We start from the raw sequence: 26,264 nt of genomic DNA, 5'->3' as shown, positions 1-26,264 counted from the left end.
AAAAATGCCCTCGATCGTAAATAGGCCAATTTTGCCAGTTTTGACCCAGAAACCCGCACCACCTATTAATGATGTATTAAACCACTCCATGCATACCAAGCTGCTCTGTTATCTCATCGGTGACACTGGATACTGCCATGTCATCATTTTCATCCACGTCACCCAAACTGGCCACGTCATCACCGCCACGTGGCCGAGTTGCCAACAAGGACAACCATAAAACAACAGCTTTGGGAACAAGTTCCTCTCCTGTACGGGTAGAAATCGTCTGAAATTCCCATCTGTGCAATTTCATGCAATTCTACCCCAAGCAACTGACACGTGTACTCATTATATATCCACGGTTCAGATTTAATCTACCATAAACCACTGAAAAAACCGTCTTCAACCAAACCAGTAGAGAATAAATCGAAACAAACCGATTCGGTTCATAGTTTGAAATAAAACTGTGATGTTTTCCCTCTCTCTCTCTCGACTCTGTCTCTCGGAATTTCAGACGATTTCTACCCACGTCAAGTAGATTAGAGAGACTGTTTGGACTTATTCTCATCCATTTTCTGTGTCTGGTTCTCCACTTTTTCCCCAGCACAATCTGCTTATCTCCCTTTTCGGGTTCCTGGGTTGATTAGAGAGATCCCCAAAAGTGGGAGATTATCTTTTTCATAGTCTATATAGTCTAATAAGACTTCACTGGGCTTTCCTCGGAGATTATCTTTTTCTTGCAATAATTTGTTTAATTTTTGGATCCGCACCGGATCTTTTCTTCTTTTTTTTTTCGCAGTGCTCACTAATTAGTTACTAATCCTCCATTTTTCTTTGGTTTCGAGGGTTTCCTCGGAAAATCCAAAACCCAAAGATGCTTCCCTCAAAACCCCCAGAACTACTTCCACCACCACCCCATAGGCGCTACAATCCCAGCCCTCTCAACCAAATTGCCGTGTCAAAGCAAGCTTTGAACTTGAATCAACATCTTCCGGTGACTTCGGCGACTAACTTCACCGCCGGCAAGCCAAGGAACTCCACCCTACTCCAGAGGCCTCGCCGGACTAATCCCTAGAGAGAGAGAGAAAGAGGGAACCGAGAGGGAGAGTCGAGAGAGAGGTCGAGATCTGACCGAGAGGAAGAGTTGAGCATCTTCCGGTGACTTCGGCGACTAACTTCACCGCCGGCGAGCCAAGGAACTCCACCCTACGCCAGAGGCCTCGCCGGACTAATTCCTAGAGAGAGAGAGAAAGAGGGAACCGAGAGGGAGAGTCGAGAGAGAGGTCGAGATCTGACCGAGAGGAAGAGTCGAGCATCTTCCGGTGACTTCGGCGACTAACTTCACCGCCGGCAAACCAAGGAACTCCACCCTACTCCAGAGGCCTCGCCGGACTAATCCCTAGAGAGAGAGAGAGAGAGGGAACCGAGAGCGAGAGTCGAGAGAGAGGTCGAGATCTGACCGAGAGGAAGAGTCGAGATCGAGAGAGAGAGGCCGAGAGACAGAGAGCGTCTTACCAGATGAGAGCAAGCCAAAGAAAACATCACAGCTTTTATTTCAAACAATGAACCGAATCGGTTTGTTTCGATTTGTTCTCTACTGGTTTGGTTGAAAACGGTTTTTTCAGTGGTTTATAATAGATTAAATCTCAACCGTGGATATATGATGGATACACGTGTCAGTCGTTTGGAGTAGAATTGCATGGAATTGTACAGATGGGAATTTCAGACGATTTCTACCCCTCCTGTACGCTTCTGCTTTTTGCTCTTCTTCTTCTTGGTGCAATCCCCTCACTCCCCTACACTGCTACCCCCTCACCTACCCTGCTTAAAGAAGTCCATCCCACAGCGTTGCTCAGCCTCGTCAATATAGGCTGACACCCATGGTGCAAGAAGGTCTTCATCATCATCATCAGTGTAGTTCTTCAGCAGGCAATGCTACTACTGTTGCATCTGCGGAACCTGCAATGTCAAAGAAAAGGAACACAGCTATAGCTAGCTTTTTTTTTTTTTTTTTTTTATCTTAAACTAGGAAGGTGGATGGATATTCATAAAGCAAAAGTGAAGTCACCTGAAAACACGGAAGGCGGGACATATGAAAAGAGCTGCTACTACAAGGCGAGTGGGGCATTGATAGGTTAAAAACGGAAAATAGAAGGGGCTTGCATGGGGACCACCTCACATTGTCGGTATGGGAATCCAATGCCCCAAAATGGAGTAATCCTCTTTTCCTATTGGTTGGCGAATAGTATTTTTCAAAATAACCTTTGTGTGATTTCAGTTCAGCGTATGCTATTGTGGGTAGTAAGAACATTCCTGCTACCCTGTATGTATTGTGAAGGGGAAGGCATGAGATAAAAGGAGCTTTATAGTTTTCTATCGTGACTCGTGAGAGACCTACGCCACGACACAGGGGCGTGCAATGATCACTATTCTTCTACTTGGGGTTATGCACCCATTCCTTGTGAATAGAAAATACTTGCCTAAGATTTTGCGGTTAAGCTTGGCAACTTGACCCATCTGGCCACGTTGCATGCAACGTAGCAATTTTCAATGGGTAGGAAGGTTCTATCTTTGAGTAGTTACGTATAAAATTTTGGTGATCCAACTCAATCATGTGATTAATAGACTCTCCAACTTGTAATAGATTCTTCCTTTGTATTTTCAAATTTCCATATTTTTGCCTCTTACTTTGGACTTTTAACTAATCTTTTATCTTAAATTTCTACTTGTGAATTATTTGGATTGGATTGGGTTGGGGTTGAAATTTTGTTGATAGATAGGTAATCATGTGGCCTATTTGTACACCAAATTTGGATGCTAGGTGGAATATCTTTTTTTTGCTCAAGGTCAGCAAAGAGTATATTAATCATAAAAAGAATGAGAGTTTGGCCAAAGCCAAAGCCATAGAAAGATGCATAAACACGAACAAAACCCAACCTCCTATTTTACCTTCAACATTGCCATAAGTAAAAGAGAAAGCTGAGACTAATTCTAAAAACTATCATGTGGGGCCTTATAGATCACGAGAAGCGGTATCTCATTTTCCCAACTGCATCTCAATACATATGATCAATAATAAAATCTTGGCGGAGCCTCCCAGACGGCTAGAGACCTATTTATTGCCCCATGCTTCGCAAGACAATCAGCGACAGAGTTTACTTCACAGTAGCAATTCTGAATCTTCCATTTGGATGTGCAAATAGTCTGTAAACGACAACCATTTTTGGTAGAAACACCATGGGATTGACTAACGAGCAATACACCAAACAACTACTTTGGAGTTACATTCCAGTTGAAACAATTATGTTTGGCAATCTTGATAGGTTAAAAAAACACTAGCAAACGCAGCCCAGTAGTCCGTTGAGATACCTTCGAAGGAATATAAACAACATAGCAATACCCCCTGCTCCAGCATAGCTAGGGTTGACTAATGAACATCCATCGATATTAATTTTGAAACAAGCAATGAGAGGGTGGGACCAAAAAATCACTTTTATATCTCTTGGGAAAGGGGCTGATTGCTTGATCCATCAAGGCCAACATCATGAGGACCTTCAAAGACTTGAACGAGGCGGGGGTTATAAGGGAGAGATAATACAAATCATTGAAAGCAGCTTTAACAACCAAAAATGCATGGCACTTTGCTACAGCTATCATAGCGTCTTTGGTTCCTTTTCAGCCAAACCTGGTGTAGAATATATATCATTGAGACTGTCCAGATCGGTTTAAGCTTGGTGGAATGGTTGTGTTAGTATGCTGGGTGGAATGCCATGTGGTAAATATAAAACAACAACAAACTTAAACAGGAAAAAGGGATGAAGAGATAAGAAAAGGGATAAAAATGATATGACAAAGAAAAATGAAAGAGTAAAATATGAGGAAAGAGGACAGCCCAACAAGATAAGAGAATCTCAACTAAATGGGATTGAGTACATGAATCAGTGCATTTCAATAAACTCTATCTGAGATCATACTTGTCATGTGGCAGATATTAAGTAAATAATATTGCCAAGCCTACCAACACGACCATTCTACTATGCATATTAAAATAAGGGAAATTAACCATGTATTAGATGATCCTTTTTTTGTTAATTGATAAAAAAAGCAACTATCTCCTCAATGGCATGTTAAGAGAAATCTAATAGCTGCCATGTACCCCTAAAAGAATTGAAATAACAATCTTCTTGGTGGAGGTGTGATTCTTTGAGGGCCTGTTTGTTTAGAGGGGAGTTGTGCGGTGAGATTGTTCCGGTGGGATTGTTTTTGCACTTTTCCAAAAAATAACAATTCTAAAGATGTCTATTTGCTTAGGGGTGGAAAAGTGAGCCGACAACCCACTTTTCTTGTCGGCCCAGGTGGCAGGCAACTTCTCCCACCCGAAACCTTCTCAAAGTCCTTTGAAATCAGCAGGACTCTGTCTGTCTCTCTTTCCTTCCTTCCTTCCTCCCCGTCTCTATCTTTTTCAGCGACATCTCTTGATGAGAGTCTATTATTGCGGACGCTGAGATGTATCAAAAAGAGGGATTCCTTCTCTCTCCCTCTGATTCTCTCTTCTTCATCTTCCACCTGCTGTATCCAACATAGGTTTCACAAGAGTTAAAAAAATAAATAAATAAAATAAAGATCATCCCCGTCCAATTTCTCTCTCAAGATGGATCCTTATTTTCTTTAGTAGATCAATTTGTTTGCTTCTACTGCAGATCCTGATCTTAATGGAGATTAACTAAAACATTGACATATGTTCATGGTGACCATTATTTGAATGCGATAATTACCTTAGCTTCAGTGTTTAAAAAATCGGAATCTATCGGTTGCATCGTCTGCGGCCCATCTTGATTCCCCCCCTCTAAAATTCGAATTGACCTCTCCATACAATTATTCTAGGGTTCCAAGTGGATTCCGGCAGCTTCCATACTGATTCTGAACTGTTTCCGATCAGTCTGGATCAAAATCAGCAGGATCTGAACCAGGGGCGATTCTGGCTTTTAAAACCCTTCTTAGCACCTGAAGCATTAAAAAAAAAAAAAGTATAGTTTAAGGGAGAAGAAAAGTAAGCAACAGAGTCGCCGGTAGAGGACTTCTTTGGGTTTCTCTACCCCTGTCGTCGGTAGAGATGGTGGAGGAGTAGTGAATCTGCACCGACGACGCTGAAATTTGTAGACATTATTTCTCTACTCCATCGTCTTCTTTTCTTTCTCTTTTCTCTTTCTTCTCCTAGCTCCCACCCCTTCACACCCAACCAAACATGATGGGTGGGATGCTACAGTAAATTCACTACATCTTTATTTTCCTATCTTTTAACTCCACTAACATGTGAATCTTATACTGACAGCATTCGCACCAGCAACTCCTCTCTAAACAAACGGGCCTCAAGTTTAAATTTTGGGAAAATGATGGCCACAAGATTGATACCAAGCGCCCCCTCACACTCTCTCATCCTGGACATGTAGCGCTCTCTTCTCCAAGACATGTGGGCCTCCTATGCATAGTTAGCAAATTCGGATTCGAGAATTATTCGGATGGAGAATTATTCGGAATAATTCGGACGATTAATTTAAGGATTCGGTCAAAAAATCTTATTGGGGTTTTTTTTTTTAATTTTTTTATTTTTTATTTTTGGTTTTTTTTTTTTAAATAATGTTTAAATGGACCGAATAATTCGGTTTAATTCGGATTCGGTCCGAATTATTCGCGAATTATATTCATTTTTGAAAAAGTCGCGAATTTTAAAGAATTTTATTTTTAATTCGGATTCGGTCTGAATTTTTGATAAAATTCTTTAAAATTCGGTTCGGCCGAATAATTCGCGAATTATTCGGCCGAATTGCTAACTATCCTCCTATGTATTTATGTGTTCAAACTGTGTGGCGCTCTCTTATCCTAGAGTCCTAGACATGTGGGCCTCCTATGCATATTATGCGACGCCCTCTCACACTCTCTCACACTCTTTCTCAATGGGCCTCCTATGCATTTATACATACAAACCGCATGGCACCCTCTCACATACACTCTTTTCTTGACATGTGGCTTCCTCTGCATTTAGGTATCCAAACTGCGTAGCACTCTCTCCTCCTTACACCTATGTATTTATGTATTCAAATCTTGTGACACCCTCTCAGATTCTTTCTTCCATGACATGTGGGTTTTTTATTTATCAAAAAGAGAAAAAGATTAGGCACTGTTTGATGGTGTTTCTGTGTCTAAAAACAATAAAAACGGTTTTTCATATTTCCAGAAATAAAAACAGACTTTTTAGAGTTTGATAAACCTGTTTCTCGAAACATTTTTTGCAAACATAATATCACTAAAAAAATTCAATAGTATCATCGGATGCCCAAAAGGGAGAGAGAGTTCAATTGCTTCTCACAAATTTTTATTTATGTTTCTAGAAACAGGTGAAACAGAACAACTTTATTAAACGTTTTTTAAGTTATTTCTCCATTTCTGGGAACAAGAAAATGCAGAAACGACAGAAACGAAACGTTATCAAACGGTGCCTAGATTTTTCTATGCATTTATGTATTCAAATCTCTCTCTCCACCTTGACATGTGAGCCCTCCTATGCGTATACATATTCAAATTTTAATCTCAAAAATTACATAGTCTCTCTGATCCCTTTCTCTACATTCCACTCTTAATACAAACTTGATCCTAAAACCCTAACTTGATCCTAAAACACACACACACACCCCAAAATAAATAAATAAATAAATATTTTGCATAATTAATTTTCTGCCTTCACACAAAAGAGGCCTTCCTAGATTTAGAAGCCAAGCTATACCCTAATAAGAAAGGATTTAAAAGCCATGGATGACATGGGATTAAATAAGAGGCGGATTTTCTTTATCCACGGCCAAGGGAATACAATGGGGAATTTCGGGTGATACACGGAGACTTTAACCAAGTATGACAATTGGATAGTCACTCTCATTCACTGCCACCTACATAGTACACCTCAAAAATCATGGGACGAAAAATGGTTGTCCACATGGTTAAAGAGAAAGAAGAAATTATAATCGGTGCGTGGATTTTAATATGAAAATAAGATAAGGTATCCTTATTGGTATTTCTCAGCATCAAGTCATCACCATCAAATTTCCTATTTATGTGCATCACTGAGCTTCATCATCCTCTTCCTCGAAGCTCCCCCCTTGAATCCAAACCCAGAACAAAAACCTTCCATCTCAAAAAATTATTTATAGTCTCTCTGATTCTTCTCTCTGCATTTCGGCTCTCAGCAAACTTAATCCTAAAAGCAGCTCAAAACAGCTCCAATTATTAGCTGATTGAGGCTCAACTCCATTTTACTTCCATGGATCTTCCACCAGAGCATGAGCTGCAAAACCTAACCTTCACAGAAATACTCAAAAAATCAGTTTTGATACCAAACAATCTCCAAAGACCTATTCCCTTTTAACCCTTGACCTTAATTTTTCCTCTCTCCTTAGTCATCTTATTAGCCTATTCCCTCTTCACCCTTCCTGTCCTCCAACAATTTGAAAGCCAACTAGAGTGGACTTATTGCCTCCTTATAATCTTCCTGAAGTCTTTCTACCTTATCTACCTCTTGTTCTCCTATCTCCTCTCCATCTCTGCCATTGTCTTTAGTGTTGCCTCTCTTTACACCTCCAAGCCCATTTCGATATAGTCTCATTAAAAAATGATCAATTGGATAATAATTTTTAATCAAACTATCACTAATTAGGCTAATAGCCGTTTATCTCTAAATAGGCTCTTAGGACCAGTTGAACCCGTTATACCGATCGAACGACCATCAAGCTGGACCCTCACATCATAATCAATCAAATATTATGCAATATGAACCGATCTCAGTTTTCTCAATTAGGTTTAATCGGGCAAACCCGATGTGGGCCTAGAATTGATTCAATTGACACTTCCATGGCAGTATAACAATCTTTTCAATATATGACCCATTTTTGTAATGCATCTATCCATCACCACACTGTCGGTGTGTGGATGTTTTCTTAAATGGTCAAAATATCATTTGATGATTGTGGATGTGGGTTGCTGTGTTAGTCTATTTGCAGATTAAGTGGGTCCGGACATGTGGTTGAAGAAAAAAAAAAAAATACCATCATTTTATAGGAACAGGTAAAAGTCACGGATCAAAATCCTCTGTTTTTCTCATCCCTGTTTTTCCTTGTTTTGCTACCTGTAGAACACGACACGTGGACAATTGAGGATCCAACGGTCAAGGTTGGGTGAGGATTATTACATCCGATGCGTTGGTCTTAAAGTTATCCACGTGTCATGTTCTGCAGGTAGCAAAACAAGGAAAAACAGGGATGAGAAAAACAGAGGATTATTTTCCAAAGGTCACAAACCCAACGATAAAAGCCCCCAACCATGAACCGTCCACGTCTCCTGTTCAGCATTGAGTCATCACCAACAGATTTCCTATTTCTGTGCATCACTGGACCTCCTCCTCCTCTGTTCTCTTTGAAGCTCCACTCGAAACCAAATCCAGATCAAACTCATAATTTCTCTCTCTCTCTCTGCATTTCCTCTCATAACAAACTTGATCCCAAAAACAGCTTCTTTGTCTCAAAATCCAATACATAGATCCCTATAAACACACTCAAAACAGCTACTCTGTCTTAAATCAAATCCAAATTTTTCATGGATCTTGAACCAGAGCAGCTACAGGACCTAACCTTCACAGAAATCCTCAGAGAATCAGTTTCGATTCCAAAATCATCTACAAATACTTTTTCCTTGATAACCCTGACCCTGATTTTTCCTCTCTCTTTCGCTATCTTAGCGCATTCCCTATTCACCCATCCTCTCCTCAAACAAATCGAAAGCCAATCCCCTTCAAACCCCAAAATCCCTCAAGAGTGGACTCGCCTCCTAATCTTCCAGTTCTTCTACCTTATCTTCCTCTTCGCCTTCTCTCTCCTCTCTACCGCTGCCGTCGTATTCACCGTTGCCTCTATCTACACCTCCAAGGCCGTCTCTTTTGCTTTCACCATCTCTGCAATCCCTCGTGTCTTTAAGCGCCTCTTCATCACCTTCCTCTGGGTTTCTCTGCTCATGGTCGTCTACAACATTGCCTTCATTTTCTCTCTTGTAGCTCTCATAATCGCTGTCGATACTAATAACCTGCTTCTCTTCTTGTTCTCCGTCATCGTCATTTTCACGCTTTTTCTCGTAGTTCACGTCTACATTACAGCCCTATGGCACCTCGCCAGCGTCGTGTCGGTTCTCGAACCGATTTATGGGGTTGCTGCGATGAGGAAGAGTAAGGACTTGTTGAAGGGGAAGACCCAGATGGCTGCAGTGTTTGTTTTCGGGTATTTGTCGATTTGTGGGGTGATTGCTGGCGTTTTCGGATCGCTTGTGGTTCATGGTGGTGAGGATTATGGAGTCTTTGTTAGGATTGTGGTTGGTGGGTTCTTGGTTTGTGTGTTGGTTATTGTGAATTTGATAGGATTGTTGGTTCAGAGTGTGTTTTATTATGTCTGCAAGAGCTATCATCATCAAGGGATCGATAAGAGTGCTTTGTATGATCATCTTGGTGGCTATCTTGGCGAGTATGTGCCACTGAAGAGTAGTATTCAGATGGAGAGTATGGAGATCTGAGAGAGGAAGGGGATGTATGTGTACTCGGTTAAATCAATTCTGTAAAAGAAAGATCTTTTTGGTTAGTGTCTATTTTTTAAGGCTTTTAATCTCTACTTTCAATAAAGATTGAAGGTATATGTTCACAGCTCACATCCTTCTTTGCATTAGTTAGTTTCTGGTCTGCTTTTGGTTTTGTGATTTGATGATTACTTTAAATGTCTTTAATGGTGTGAATTTCTTGCTAGCTAGAGTGAGCTTCTTCTTCTTCTTTTTTATTTTTATTTTTTATTAGTTCACTTTGGTAAATATCATCAATTCAGCAGTGTCTGCCATCATCTTTGCTCTCTAATTATAGTTTATGATATTCTCTGTTTCGTTCATTATTATTTCCAGGGACTCTAGCATTATGCATTCGGACTTCAAGTGTTGGATTGAACTTTTTTTGATGTTAAATCCATTTATTTGGTTTATTAACTATTCTTTTCTTTCTAGGGTGTGTGAATTTTGTTGGATTATTTGTTGAATTTCGTAAAATTTGAAGTCATGAAACTACAGGGATTGATGTATACTAGTTATGTATCCATAGAATTGAGTTCTTGTGAAGAGGAATGACAAAGAATCTACATACTTTATCAATTGGTTTTATTGTTTCCCATCTTCTCTAGTTCTTCACAGGGATATGTCCTTCGTGATATGTCCTTCGTGATAATGTGGATATTGATGGAACTATTATCAGTATTACGCACGATGTATCTCTCTTTTCTTCGAACCAGGATTTATGTTTTAGTGATATTGATCTTTATCTTGTCCAACATTGTTACATTGGGGAAACAAGGTTTGTGTGCTTAAACCTAGGGGTTAGGTTTAGTTGAGTCAATTTGAGAAACCTGGTAACACATTGATAACTGATTTTGTGGGAATTAGTTGCTTTTCAGGTTTTATACTCGAGTGATGAATTTTTAACCATATAGAGGAGGGAGATGCAGTGAAATTTAATTAGAATACCAAAAAACAAAATTTCTTCCATCTTTCCAGCAGTCACCAGACCAGCAGGGTTTGGGAAAGAAATGTCTAACCAGTACTTCTGCGGCTACATATCTTTTACAGATGAAAATGAGAACTCCCATTAAATCTCAGATTAACATTTGTATTATGTAACAGCAAGTCCCCGATTACTCCCTCAAGTGACAGCAACTATCCCGGCAGCAGCTTGACACATCTATAGGAATAATTCTTCTCCACAATTTCGCAGGAATTTACTTGTCCATTAGTTGGAGCAACTGCTGGCAAAGTTATGAGATTGGGGGAACCCCCGGGGCAAGATAGAAGAGTTTTGAGGCAAGAATTAGATCATAGATGGGAGGTTTTTTTCTTTTTTTCAGAGCCATTCAACCCTGAGGTATCATGTTTCTGGCAGAGATGTCTGCTGCAGAGTGCCTTTGAAGGTTTGCTTCTTCACATGCTTAGTGATCCAAGAAAAGTTAGTTGGCCAGTGGCTTTAAGAATCTTTAGGTTTTTTGTATGTGAATTGTGACTTGTTGAGTAATTGGCCAAACAAAAGTTGTTGCATTGTTCTTTCAAAGACATGTTTGGCAGGTGGTGATCCCATTGATCAAGGGGTGGCTGAAGAGTTGCTAATTGCATGGGACTTGGTTAATGTCACATAGGTAAAGTGGTCTGTAAGTTTCTGGCATTGACAATGGATTGGATTATTTGAAAGAAGAAGAGGATAAGGATTTCCCAAAGGAAGGTATCATCTTTCTGAAAGGTGGAAAGATGGTGAAAGTGGATGATTTTGCAGTAGGTTTCTGTGTTGCTGATGTTCAAGTTTGATCAATTGCAGCAACTTTTTGATCCATAAGAAGGCAAAAGGTTCTTTGTACTGCTCACATAAGAAGGCCTTCTTGGGTGGTTCGCATAATTGTGCCATGTGGAAGGGTGATGAGGTATAATATGACCTATCTAGGTGGTAGACATGGTATTGTGTGGAAAGCTATATATCAAATTTCAGAATTTATATCATTTTATCCCTATATATTGGCTTTTACACTTGTACTTTCAGCTGTTCATTTGTTTGCAACTAGTTCTAAATTTTGAAATTGTCTGAATATTTAAAGCTTTATTTTGTTACACAGTAAACTCTATTTTGGTTGAAACTTGACTTCTAAGCAAAGGAGCTTGGGTGCTACTTATCCCAAAATTAATATTATTCTAAAAATAAGGTTTGATCCAATGGTCATATTTGTAAAAATCTGAAGATTCATATTTGAAGAAGGAATTCTCAAATCTAAGAATTGATAATGGTTACAAATCAAATGCTACTGAGTAGGAATTCCCAAAAAAATTGCTGAGAAAAAAATCAAACCTGAAAATTGATATGAAGAAAACAGGGGAGAGAAAAAGAAAAAGAAAAAGAAAAGAAAAAAAAAAAAGCGTCAGGCCTGGGATACCAATTAAATGTACCAAGCTCAACAACTCCAAAACTCAATGAAAGTCATACCCAAATTCAGTTATATTTTCCCCCCATGTAATGTTGCCCCCCTGTCTCTCCCTGGCCTCCCATTTATTTCTATGTATGTGGTCCCGAATTTTTTCAATTTGCATTGTTTTATCACTCCGCAAACTCTGTTTGACTGAAACTAAAAATTTAAGCAGGGTACCTTGGTTAGCACACACACAGACACACAAAAAGGGGTACCTTGGTGTCCTATCTAGAAAATTTTAGCTCATCTAATCTGCCACATGGTAGATTAGGTAGGTAAGACCAAGAATTTCCTGCACCTACAAGTGCAAGTAATTTGGGAATAATACAGTTGAGATGCAAATAGCCTCTATCACTTGGAAGAATTTGGAAAGGTACTTTCAAATGCAAAATATTATTATTATTATTATTATTATTATTATTATTATTATTATTATTATTAAAAGAGGGAAAATTATGCCCCCTCCCTTATAGTTTGTCGAAATTACACGAGATTCAAGGATTTAAATGAATTACAATTAAGTTCAATCCGTTAGTCACAGTGAACTCGCATGGCTGCAATTTTCACTTGTGGTAACTGACAGGCAGTTAAAAATTGAAAAAGAAGCCAAAGCCATCCTCTTAGTGGCAACAGCTTAGGGACTTGGGTGTCAGGATTCGGGAGAACTGATACAAAACATGGTTGATTGGCTCAATGACCCTCCCAAGTTTCAACGGCAATGGACTGTGTTCTATATCCTTTTGGATCTATTTCAGCTTTGAAACAATTTAAACAAGTTTCAATGGCCATGGATTGTTTCTCTATAAATCCTTTTATATCTGTTTCAGGTTTGGAAACAATTTAAAACAAGTTAATTTGACTTTCCAAACTGCAACTTGCATAAAAAATAACAATAAAATAACATGTGACTTTCCAAATTGCAGATTTTGAGAGCTAATAACAGAAATATTCAGTAAGTGGCTCAGGCAAACCCTATTTAAATGAGTTTTTGATTCAAAAAAAAATATATATATATATCTAAAAGACTGCCAACTTGGGACTTCTTTTAACTACAAAAACAGAGTCAGACCACTATCTCAATGTTTCGATTCAATCGGTTGTATAGCCTCTCCTTGAAAACATCATAAACTTTCTTTTAGATTCCATATACAGGGCAGATATACGGGGCAGAGAATGATGGATTAGCACGTAATTTCTTCGGGCAACGGCTAGATGACACGCAATAACCATAGTTTATTTATCTACCACATGACAGATCAATTGGTATCTAAACTTTGTGAGCATGTTGCTGAAATCACCTGCAACTCGCGCAAGTTTCAACATGAAAGCAACAGTATATCACATGTCTAAGAAAAGATCCAATGCACAATAACTCATAATTGAATTCAAATATAGCAGCAATCAAAATTAAGAAAGTAGGGAGTTAACAAAAAAGGCAATAGGTTTTCTACATACGCACTATAGAGACGTATCTCTAATTGGGCAACCCTTTTTTTCACCAGGGAGAGAATTCAACAAAATTACTGAGTTCAGAAGATTAAGAATGCAACACATTTATTCACCCAAAAAAAAAAAAAAAGAGAGCGTGACAAATTTTCAAGGGTGCTCTTTTGTGAACTCTTCCACCAATGCCTTGGACACCACCATTTGCATGTAACAAATCAATGGGCAACAATACTTCGTGTGAATGTTGAATGTGTCAGCATCACTATCTATTCACAGGGTAAGCTGTAATTCAAAAGCATTATATACCAATATTAAACTCCAGAATTCAGTTTCAGTCAACATTTGTGCAGTTAAAGGAAATCCAATATAAGTTAGAGCATATGACTTCAATTTATTAACAGGATTTGATAGATGATCAAATGATCCCTATCTAAATTTAAGGTGGATATAACCAGTAAAAGAGACAAATAAAGACCAAGGGATCAGTCTAATAACCGCATTTAAGATGGATATAGGACCCAATAACAGCCAGGGGAAAGGCTGCGTACATTTGCCCACTCCCAGACCCTGCAGTATGGGGAGCCTTGTGCACTGGGTTGCTCTTTTATAGGACCCAATAACGATAAGAATCAACATATACCAAATTTTATAGCTTGCTCTTTGCAACCCCAACAGGTGCTTCTCTGGATCTCTTTTCCACAACTCGAGAAAGCTCCTTCACTGCTTCTTTTGGTAAATGTCGGGGCCGGCTCAGCCAAAGTCCTCCATCAACAATGACCGTTGTTCCATTGATGTATTTAGCTTCACACATTAAATAGATAACAAACATGAGATCTCCTTGTGAATCTGTAGTGATAAAATAATTATATTTGGTTGAAAAAAGGAAAAAAGTTATATTTCATTGCAGAAGTAAATATTTACAAATGTATAATGAAAGACCTCCTAGCAGGGCAGCAGAAAAGCAAAAAATAGTGCACATTTTGAAACACATATTCAGTGTCACAGCGATGACTCAAGGGTTGAAATCCTACTCCAAAATCATAGCCTGGGACCTCCTTATACTCTATTCTAGCCTTTGCCCACATTCTGCCCTCAAATCATCTCCACAAAGGACAAAGAAGACTTCTTCTTAATATGACAAACACTGCAATTCCTTTCAATAAACTCCATTTGCAGCAAAGGGACCTTTTGCAATAGCATCTAACCTTAACCAGAAGGCTTGAGTGGAAAAAAAAAAGAGCCACAATTGTAGCCGAAATAGAGTTTGAGATTATGGTTATATAGGAGCAGTGATTCCAGGCAATATGAACCAATCAGTTCCAGTACACTGGATTGTTTGAATCACTGCCAAAATATCAACTGAGAGTGCTATGATCTTTCAATGGAAAACTGGGTCCTATAATGAGGCAATTCTGGAAACTAAACGATACAGCTAGATTAATTTAATTTGCAGTTGCTCAGTCCACAAGACCATGGAGTTTTTAAATCTTTGTTTCTTGTTAATCTCTTAGATATATTTTCCGTGCTATGGGAGTTGGATGCATCCCATTTTAAATCAAAATGATGGAAGAACAGAATGATATCTTAGAGCACAGTACATTACCAGTTCAGCAAAACCAACACCTTTGTTCAGTTCTCACTGATTAATTTTGCAAAACTGATTCAGGGAAAGGCATCCAGATTATTTCAATCCCTAAAGGGTTAAATATAGGGGATAAATTATATTCCACACCCCCCCCCCCCCAAAAAAAAAAAAAAGAGAGAATTTCAATGGAAAGAGAAACAAGAAGTATAATGGCCTAATGTGTAACATCCAAGATACGGTAAGTGTATTGGACCCGCCTGGGAGATCGTTGAGGGGTCCCCACCAAGAGACGGCTTAGTACCAGGGAGTTTGGATGATCGGTGAGGGTGCATAAACTTTAGTCCCACATCGCCTAGAAGGAGGTTGTTGGGTTAGTTGATAACCTCTAGCCTTCTTAACATGATACAACGCATTTTAAAGCCTTGAGGCTCATGGGCCAAAGAGGAAAGTATTGTACCATGGTTAATGGGGCTAGGGCATTACATTATGTTCCTCCACACATAGCAGGAATGATTTTTTAGTCCATGAAATCCATACAATGGAGGTTATGAAGAGTTCTATTGATGAAAGAGAGACTCCGCAAAGTGATTATTTTAGGTATCTAGGTTCAACCATAAATAAAAAGGTGATATAGAGGATGATATTTCATAGAGACTTAAAACAACATGGATGAAGAAGAACCAGCCTTCCACTAGGTGTGTCCCAAGTTTTGTGTGATCGACATATTTCGTTAAAACTTACAGGAAAATGTTATATGACAGTCATACAACCGGCTATGATGGTGCGGAATGCTGGACATTAAGAAGCATCACGTAGATAAACTCAATGTACCCGAGATGAGGATGATGAGATGGATGTGTGGCAAAACTAAGAAGGATAAATTAAGGAATGATTAAGTCAGAGCTGATATGGGAGTAGCTACAATACATGATAAACTACAAGAAATTCGTTTGAGGTGGCATAGCCATATTCAACAGAGGCCTTTGGATGCTCTAGTACAGAGGAGTGACATGATACAAATTGAAGGAACTAAAAAAGCCAGGGGCGAACCTAAAATTATCCTCGGAGAAGTGGTGAGGAAAGACATGCATAGCTTAGGTCTTGTATTAAGTATGACCTTGAATAGAACTGATTAGAGGGCAAGGATCCATGTAGCTGATCCCATTTAGTTGGGATAAGGCTGAGTTATTGTTGTTGGTGTTGGAGGTGATGAAGAGTTTGACCACAAGACTAGAGAAGTGGGGCAACACTGCAAATGGAGAATATATGCTACAATAGATTGGGGTTTTCTTAAAATTTGTTTATTAGCAATAGGTTGCTTTGAAATTTTATTATTTAGTTTTAAGTCATCTAGTATGTTGTGACGATGCATTTAGTTTAGGAACCCAGTTTTTTTTTTAGCAAGCAATTGTTTTGCCACATGGCAAAGTGAGATGGGGCCGAAATTTTGTGGCAGGTCGAGCACAAGGACCCTACTTACATATCAAGTTTCTACCCAAAAGGAATGTGCCAAGTAGAAAAATAAAGCATAGAAAATTAAGGAACACCAAGGGGATGCACGGACATAAATAGAGAACAAATGATTGAATTTGGGTATGAAATTTTACACATGACCAATCGAGACCATTACCTACACATCCAACAGTCAAGAATTTCCAAATTACTCTTACATGTAGCAAAACTAGCAGTGCCTGTCCATAGGTATCCTCTGGACATGCCTGACCAGACACTTTTGCCTTAGTCCATGTAAATTCGGTTTTGGTCAAGTAGGAGAGCTATTCCAGCCTCCCATATTTTGGGTTCTCTCAGTAGTATTAGGATGGCTTTAGGTGTGTTAGTGACTCAGTTTTCTTGGCTTAAGTGGTATAACAGGGTTTTTATAAACACAATTCGTAAGGAAGCATTACACTTCTGATTTCTGAATTTTAAAATAGCGATACTCTTTCTAGAGGGAACTGGTTGCTAAAGGCCATGGCCTAGCCTCATTTACTTAATTTCTGTTTCTGTTATCATGGTTGCTGCACTTTTCAAATTTCCTCCAATCCTCTTTGATTGCCATGTCAAAGTTCATGTTCATTGCCATTATCTTGAAGACTTGAATCTTGAAATCAAGAATTCGCAGTTTGTGGGTGGGATCCTGAAGCAGCTCTAAATCTGCTCCTTTCCTTTAATCTAACAAGGTGCGACTATTGTCTAACAGTTAAGGCCATATTCTATAGATTCATTGACATCTCCGTCACCTTACAAGTTCTGGTTGAGTATGGTGATCTCTCCCTTATTCCACAACTTGGTTCAAAGAGGGTTTTATCTCCAACAACCAGGTTCATCATAGGGCTTTGCTTTGTGGCTCGGTGTTTCATAGTTTGAGGTAGAGGTTTAAAAGCATTTTTCAGGTGATCTCTACCTCCTGCGACCTAATTCCAATGTTCAAGGATTCACTGAACTGTCGCAAAATGTTTCAGTTTTGCTAGATGTTGAAATGAAACTACATGCAACATGTAGAAAGTGCAAGGCTTTTGTCAAAATTTTGTTGTGTCAGCGAAATTTCAACAATATGTGTCGTTTCGGTATTGCTTCAAACATTTAACATAAAATATATAATTTCAACTCATTTCGTTGGTTTTGCTGGTTTCAACTTTAAGGTTTGTGGAAGCTTTATTTTTTGTCAAACGACTCACATACAAGCGTGAAACAAGTTGTTGGGCAGTAGTGAAACAAATCAAAAGCAACGATTTGCCTCGTTTGTGGAAATTTCATGCAAGATTCAAAGTTGTGGAATAGGACATATAAGAGAATGTATACAGCAGTGTACAAAGTGTACTACAGCCAATGGTCCAAAGTCAAACTACCATTTTAGGTGTTTTGTTTTGTATTTTTTTTTTTTTTTTTAGCAATCTAAGGGTTCCACTATTTTCAGAGGGCCTAAAATAGAACTTCCTAGAAGTTTTGAGACCTAATTTGTCTATTAGGCTTGAAAACTATCCTCCAAAACCTTCAGGTTTCGACTGAAATTTTGCAGTTTCACGAAATATTTCGGTTCTGGAACCTTACCAGGTTCACACAGGAATTCATCCCTACAACCAGGTTCATCATGATTAGTTTCACGATTTCATGTTTAGTTATAATGGCATTTTCCAGCAACCTCAAACTTTACCTGTGTTATGTCAAAATCTCCAGCAGCTAAGGCTTTAGATTTCCTATTCAAAACACCTATAAAAATCTATGGCTAAAATTAATTACCAAATATTTATGCAATTAGAAGATCCACTCATTGCACAACAAGCTCAGGGGAATGCACATTGCGGTATCGCAATCTCTTAATTTACCTTTTTTCTTTTCTTTTCTTTTCTTTTTTTTTTTCTTTCAACTCCAGGCTGATATTCAATATGGATTCCAGTTAAGGGATTTAGGTTAGGTTTCATATAATCCCATGCAGCTCGTGCAGGAATTCTGTTGACAGAAAAATAATCGATATACGTAATTAAAGTAAGGATCTGACTGAAAGGGAAAATTGAAATATAAAAATCTGTCTAATATAACATGAAGCAGAGGAGGTTTGAATTTCTCAGCTAGTTTGGTGGGCGGTTAAGAAGGCTGTTTTCTAGTTGTATACAAACAAGGAAGGCAGCATGGCATAGGTTGTGGAAATATAATTAGAGCTGGAATAGCAGTTAAAAGAACTTGAAATGGATTTAAGAGCATACAAAAATAAGAAAAAGAAGAAAAGAGAGGCAAATATAAATAGGAGTAGATTAGGAATTCATGTAGAGATGCAGTATTTCTATTAACAAATTAAAACTTTCACTCAATGACCAGAGTAGATTAGGAATTCACGTAGAGATGCAGTATTTCTATTAACAAATTAAAACTTTCACTCAATGACCAAATCACTGTATGATGTTTGGAGTGCTTACATACATAAAGTCAAATTACAATAAGAAACTAAAATGCCCTCACATTGGCCATAAACACACAACAAATAAAGACAATGAGACCATAAGTAGTGCAGAATAAGAAAAAAGAGGATAAAAATAATATACATGAGTAAACAGCAGAAAAGACATCAATTGGTAGTCTAATAGGTTTCCACATAGAAGAAGCTTTCTCTAATTACAATTGAAAATTCAATCATTAAGCAAATCACTGCACGGTGTCCGGATTACTTACATAAAGAAGAGTCCAAAACAAAATCAAATAGGGAAAAAAATTATGCTTACCTAACTATTAAGACTTCAACTAAACAATTATTGACCACTGTTTGTTGCCAGTTAGCACTTAACTAGACTATAGACCAACCTTTAAATAAAAGAAAATTACAATTCTTCCTGCACCAAAACACAGGGAAGAATCGCTAGAACTGTTCCCTACTTTAACCCACTAATTAGCCTTTGTATGGTCCCAAACCAAAAGCCATCGATTTTAGCTCTGACTCCCTTTGGCTTGGCCCTCCATATTGGTATCTCTAACGGGTCCAAAATTTCAACTTATTAGAAATATTTCAGCATTGTACTGAGAGTTTCCACAACAAATTTCATTTCTTTGGGGCTGAAACAAACACCTTACACCATAACTGAAATTTAAAAGCTCGACCTAGTTTGAAATTAGAATCATTGAGAATCTGAGATGAAGGTTGATGTATTTAGTTCGTGTATTGCAGTAGTTATAATAAAATAAGCTGTTCGGGGTCCAGCCACTTCCAAACAAAATATGAGAGGAATTAAAAGTTAGCAATCTATGATAATGCTTCCAGCCAATTTATTTTATTTACAATTGTACACTTCCCTTTTCAATAACAATTAACAAACACATACACAGAGAGAGATTAATTACTTAAGAAACATATATGGCCATATAGGTAATAACTCATCTATAATCCATATAATGCCCCTCAAATAAAAGGAAATGCTTCGACTGTACAAGGAGGCTACCAACCTGCATCTGATGCTAGATAGAGGGCAGCCATTGCTATATCCTGTTTCTCCCCCATTTTATAAAGTGGCATGTATTCCCTAGTTTTGTTCTTTATCTCATCAGGTACAAGTTTACGAGTTCCAACAGTATCTCTAATCGGTCCTGGTGCAACACCATTGACTCTGATATCGTAATCAGTTCCCCACTCTAGTGCCAGGGACCTTGTGAGGCTATCAACAGCTGCCTATAGAAAGAAGAACCCCATATGAAAAGAGGCAAAGGAATCTATCATGAAAAGTCAAACAACTTACAACTACCAGAGTTTGTTCCAAACCTTGGCAGCAGACACATGGATTTGATACCAAGATGCTGTATAATGCAAAGTTGCACTTATGTTCACAATTGTTCCTCCACTAGCTGGACCCCTTCCCGGTCCTCCTTTCTTGAGATACTTCAGTGCTTCATGGCACATTGTAAATGTGCCAACAGAATCAATATCAAGAACTGCAAACAAAAATTAGAGCAAGAGAAAAGCATTAGAGGCAAACTCCTAGAATCATATAATATCAGCTGAAAAGCATGTCTAATTTATGCCTCTTCATAACCTAAAACACAATCACTCAAACATTCCCTGAGCTATGCCTCAATCAGACCTCAAATCCAACCCATTTTAAGACTTCAGTTCCAATTAATTGACTTAAGATGTCAAGCCATCAAATTAAATGAGTTGGATTTTCAATTGCTAGTACTTCTCGTGAAAAGACTCAAAACCAAGAATCGACGTTCCGGTTTCGACCTTGACTGAAACCGAGATATGCTTGGGATTTTTATTTTTTTGACTAAATTTGAAACCTAGGTTTTGAGGCACAAAAAAAATAAAATTTTTTTTGGCACTACCTATTTTTACCATTTTACACCTATTCCATTAAATTAGTTTCACAAAAGAACCACTCAAAATGGTAAATATGGTTTGACCCAAGTTTGCTAGTGTACGCTGAATGCTGTTGTACACTAGCCCAATTGTAAACACTGACTACATATAATCTAGCTACTAAAAATGTAAATATGCAACTAAAATAATCAAAACTTACATTAGGTTAGGGAAATACAAGTATACAACACTCACCACTCACTACCACATAGTTTCTTGGTAGGTCGACTGCACACCATTGAAGATATTGGTGACGCTCCCCTGAATGCAGGACATATGTATCCCGTGACAAATTTTGTGCCTAGCACTATGTTTATGTACTAATTTTTCCAAAAATTAGATTCGGGGATAAAAACAATACCTTCAAGCTCCAATCATGCAAATCCAAGCTGTAAAGTAGTTCAACGAGTAGAAGAATGCCAAAAAGTAGGAAGAAATCAAGTAATTTAGCCAAAAACTCGCAGTTTTTATCGAAATCCCCCTTGGAATGTCAAAACTTGCGAAACTCCTAGCTCTTGGTCAAAACCAAGTGTCAAAATTTATGGAACTCGCGAAACTTGGTACAAACCAGTTTCAACCCTCGGATTCATCTCAGACAAGATCAAAACCGAGTTTGTCTCAGTCAAAACTTGACCTTGTTTAAACTATTAGCACAAGTATTACCCCTCGAACACTACAACGATCAATCATGGGAGGACAATATAGTTTAACCCAGGTTTCGAGCCATGAGTTGAACCTATTGCCATCAGTGAATTTGAACACACAAGGCAAAAAGGGAGGGTTAGAAAATTAACATACTTCATTACTAAAGGAGAAAAATGAAGAGAAGGGGACTTGTAGCCAATGATTCCCCTCATCTAAGACATGCATAACTCCCTTTTGATGTAAGAAGTAAGGACTTGTCCATGTCACCCACAAAGTACAAATGAATTTGGTTCAAGCATAAAATTACATCAGTGTGCATCAAGTCCGATGTACAAGTTGAGGCGTGTCAATTATAACATACCACAATACAAGGAGATTTAAATTGCTAAGATTAAGTAATGAATGTAATTTAAAAATAATAATAAATAAATAACTTCATTCACAATGCCCTATTGAGGTAAGCTTGTTCACCATCCACTATTTGAGCCATGTGGTAGAATGATGTGGGTATTCTGGCCATTAGATAGATAGGTCTAGGATTGGATTAGCCGCATGTCAAAGTTCAGAACCAAATTCAATCAAATACCCCCGATTCTAAGCACAATAGCATATAGGTTTCTTGGGTTTACTCCTCTCTCCTTCATAATGACTCCCTCTAGTCCGTCTCCCTTTGCCCTGATACTTCTTGGGTTTGGCAGCACATCCTCTCCCTCCGCCCCTCTGCTTTACTTGCCATCCGCTCCATAGTCGCGGATGGGCAATCCAATTCCCTTTGGCTAGACAACTGCCACACCTCTCGAGTCCTTCTCTCCCATGTGGGAGAAAGGTCTATCTACTCTTCTGAATTGGATAGGCTGTCTCATGTCTCATCAATCATTCTGTACGGTTCCTAGAACCCTCCCCTCCACTCCTCTCCTACTCTCTCCTCCATTTGGTCTTCCCTTCCCTCCTTACCCCCTCCCCAGGTGATAACGATCGAGTCATCTAGTCTCCTGACCCTTCAGGCTTGTTCTCCTTCTCTTCTGCCTGGAACCTCAATCGCCGCCATTCCACCCCCCTCCTTGGCACAAATTTGCTTGGTTCAAGGATCGTATTCCTCACCTTAGCTTCTGTGCTTGGAGGGCCTTCTCCAACTATCTCCCAACCCAAGCCCTCCTCCTCTCTCGCCTCATCAATGTCCCTCTGCCCTGTGCCTCTGCTGGAATGGGATTGAGGACTTTGATCACCTCTTCTTCGAGTGCCGCTTCTCTTCCACTGTTTGGAAGAACGTCCTCTCTAAATGTTGGCTTGGTAAGAGAAGAACTCTCCCCCTAAGAAGGGAATAGACTTGGATCGACATGACCTTCGTGGGTTCCTCTATTTGTCACACTGTGGGAAAGCTCACTTTCGGTGCCACCATCAACCATCTTTGGATGGAGGTGCAATCTAAGAAGATTAACTCCAATTCTAGGTCTTTTGACATGATTTAGAATGCCAGCTCTAAGGCTTGTTTGCTTCCCTTTTGGCAGCCCCAGGACTACCCTAGGAACCAGCTGATTTTTAGCCATCTGTGGATGCCCATGCACCCTCCCATGGTCCCTATATTTTCAAAGGTCTTTTTTTTTTTCTTTTTTTTTTTTGGATAAATGGATTTTCAAAGGTTTGCTTTGCCACTTGGCGAAATCCATTTGGGATGAAACTTGACATATAGGGAAGCGACCTTGGGGGTCTACCAATGAGGTTCTGGGTCACCTCAAGTAAGAATTTCAGAAACCAACCAAAACCAGAATCACATACCAATGGAAGTTTCCCAGAATTCAGGATAATCCCAATAAAATGCAATCAGAAACTCAGATGTAACTGAGATTCTGGTTGAAGGCTTTATTTTATTGAAAGAATCAGATATCAAAAGCTTCATGTAATCCAACGGTTGGACTTTGAGATCTGAAGAATCCAACAGTGAATAGGAACTCCAAATGCAGAATTCAGAGCTAGAACATGGAGAGACCTAATAACTTAACAAGCACGACTCAGAGAAGGCTCAAAAACTAGTTGAGGATCTTATCGGCATAGGAGAATAACTCCAGAAAATTTCAGCTAATTCCAATGGTGGAATTGGAAAAAAAATTGAGATTTGCTACTGGAACAAGGAATCTCAAGTCGAATGACAATCATTGGCCAGGAGTTGCAGATCTTGGAAGGGATAACAAAATATGAAGAATAAGTGATGCAGGGCAACTAATCAGAAACTAATAGACACTAGAAGTAACCCAACACCAGATAAGAATCAAAAGAAGAAAGCATATGCAGGGTCCAATAAACTGACCTGTAATCTGAAGAAGATTTCGAGAGGAGAAGAATATGACCAAAGGAATCACCACCTATGGCCTAGACTGGAATCACCACCAGTCAGTCACTGAATCACCACAAGAGAGGCTTAGGGCCTGATGAGTAACACACTTGATTCATGATTCTGGTGATTTTTTATACCTGGGAGCAGAATTGGAGTGGAATTGGGTTCGGCTGCTCCGGTCTAATTCTTCTTCTTCTTCAAGCAACCCAAATCACAGACTGTAACCGAGACAGAAGTGATTTTTTAAGTTCATTACCAAGCATTGATTCTGTTCTTAGTCGAATCTAGAAGTACTTCTAGTCATGTTTACCAATCGATGATCATGATCTCAAAAATATTAAATAAATAAATAAATTATGCCTAGAATCAAAGAATTGATTGTGGAATTGTTATTAACCAGGCCCTTCCTGCATCACCACAGTTAGTGATCTGAATCACCATAGAATGTTCAAGGCTAAAGCCAATTTCCATTACTCAGAAATGTGCACAAGGCTGGAGCCCCTTCCAAAATTACATAGAGAGTACTTAAACTGAAGCAGACACTAAAAAGGAAAGGTTGGAGCAAATCCTAACCATAACAGAAACTGAAAAAAATAAATACTAACTAGAAATCCTAAACTGACCATGAAACAGAAAATACAAAACAAACCAGGAAAACTCTTCCTATTTCCTAATCACAAGCTATAGGATAAGTCCTATACCGACTAGGACTTGCCAAAACAGAATAGGAAAAGGGCTGGAATTTATAACAATGATTCCAGCCTTTACAAGGAAACTAATTAATAAAAAAATAAAGAAGACAGCAGCCCTTAAATTAACCCATGGCTGGAGAACCAGAACTGAACCATTGTTTCAGTTTTAAAACAACCCGCAGGGGGGTTTTCCAGTCTAGCTCTTCTCCTCATGCATTGGGTGTGCCCTGAGCCTTAAATCTGCATTCACTCCCCCTCTCTAAAATTGGGCCCCGCTTGATATGCCATATGGCAGACATTTGGCCATTAGAGATGACCTTGTCTCAATGGGCCACTAAGGAAACCTGTCCTAAACAAAAACCTTTATTTGATGCAGTATTGTCAAGTATCCATCTTATATTATGTTTTTATGGTTAGTCACAGCTAGCAACCAAGACCAAGAGAAAAAAAAAAATTTCAAACTGAATCTGTACAATCAACTACATGTGGCTAGCTTCAAAGAATTGAATCTTCACTTAACAGACAAGTAGTGAATTATTAAATAACAAAATGAACCTTAGTACATAATTCGATGCCCAAGACATATCCAAGTACCAAGTATGTGATGAAAACAGAACCTGTGCGAAACCCATTAGGGGATAAATCCTCTGCGCTCACAAGAAAATTGCCAGCCGCATTGTTCACGAGAATATCAAGCCTACCAAAATGCTTGACAGTTGACTCTAAAACTCGTTTTGCATCTTCCTGCTTGCGAACATCCCCTTCAAGCCCAATAGCCTGAAACACAAACAAGAAACGTAATATAATTGTATAGTCCATTGCTCAAACCAGATTCCAGAACCAGATTAAAATCTCAAGCTTCCCATTTATTGGCAAAGTAACTTAAACTTACACTTCACTAGTAACAATCAGAACAATCTGCATACATAATTCATAATAAGTAAAGGCAAATGCAATGCATCTACTTCTGTTACTCAACTCAACTAAGCCTTATCTCAACTAAATGGGGTTGGATACATGGATCTATTTTTCCATTCAACTCTTGTGAAAGCCCTACTCTCTGTTGTTTTTAACAAATAAAAGAAGAACGCTCATAAATGTGATAGTGAGTTGCCTTTGATTACCATTAGCATTGAAGGTACCAGTGACAAAAATACATTCTTCATCACCACTCTTGAAATTCTCCTATGTTGCCTCCCAAACTCTGCATTATATGCCATGAATCACCCTTCTTCCCCAGGATTTATGCAAATTGTTCCATTCTCACATCACATTGAAGCCAACAAATTTTCAAGTAAAGCTTTGATGGCTTTATGTCCCAAGTATATGAAGGCAGAATTTAAATTGGGAAAATAGACTTGCCTCCATTTGGGCCTATCATGCCCCACATAGGAGTCCAATGTTCATGATTGTCTTCTCCAGAAACAGACATTGCTACAGTGACCAACTGGAACAGGTACTTCTGGCACCTTCACTCTCCCAAACAATAGAAGTTTCAATGGAACTCTTCTATCACAGAATGTAGAGCTAGTGACTCGTTGTAGAGATATAAAAAACCAATAATGCCAATCATCATAGAGTTCTAGGAGTTACAACTCCTGCTGGTGGTTACATGATAACCACCTTATGTTGATATAGACCATATCAACTTACATTCTCCCACTTGGCAGAT

At 38.8% G+C, this 26,264-nt stretch overlaps 2 protein-coding genes and 1 long non-coding RNA gene across 4 annotated transcripts; 1 reads left to right on the top strand and 2 right to left on the bottom strand.

The window, feature by feature from the left end:
- Positions 1-3,883: 3,883 nt before the first annotated feature.
- Positions 3,884-5,283, bottom strand: LOC122090162. Its single transcript, XR_006143431.1, has 2 exons — positions 4,758-5,283; positions 3,884-4,551 (listed from the first exon to the last, which is right to left on the bottom strand). It is a non-coding gene; the product is annotated as an uncharacterized LOC122090162 (long non-coding RNA).
- A 3,073-nt stretch (positions 5,284-8,356) lies between these two features.
- On the top strand, positions 8,357-9,717 carry LOC122088120. The gene has a single exon (XM_042657277.1). It carries the CDS (start codon positions 8,623-8,625, stop codon positions 9,583-9,585), a length of 963 nt encoding a protein of 320 aa, XP_042513211.1. The 5' UTR covers positions 8,357-8,622; the 3' UTR covers positions 9,586-9,717.
- Positions 9,718-13,412: 3,695 nt separating this feature from the next.
- Positions 13,413-25,425, bottom strand: LOC122090015 (peroxisomal 2,4-dienoyl-CoA reductase [(3E)-enoyl-CoA-producing]). Of its 2 annotated transcripts, XM_042659832.1 has the most exons (5): positions 25,210-25,425; positions 20,327-20,496; positions 20,014-20,236; positions 14,137-14,297; positions 13,413-13,778 (listed from the first exon to the last, which is right to left on the bottom strand). In XM_042659832.1, exons 1-4 carry the CDS (start codon positions 25,409-25,411, stop codon positions 14,143-14,145), a joined length of 750 nt encoding a protein of 249 aa, XP_042515766.1. In that variant the 5' UTR covers positions 25,412-25,425; the 3' UTR covers positions 13,413-13,778; positions 14,137-14,142. The 2 variants fall into 2 exon arrangements, with proteins under 2 accessions (XP_042515766.1, XP_042515765.1); XM_042659831.1 differs by lacking the exon at positions 13,413-13,778 and having other exon boundaries at positions 13,780-14,297.
- Positions 25,426-26,264: the final 839 nt, after the last annotated feature.

Source organism: Macadamia integrifolia, chromosome 9 (assembly GCF_013358625.1).
Source record: "Macadamia integrifolia cultivar HAES 741 chromosome 9, SCU_Mint_v3, whole genome shotgun sequence".
Lineage (NCBI taxonomy): Eukaryota > Viridiplantae > Streptophyta > Magnoliopsida > Proteales > Proteaceae > Macadamia > Macadamia integrifolia.
The sequence above is the reverse complement of the archived record's forward strand: the minus strand, read 5'-3'. Positions and strand labels throughout refer to the sequence as shown.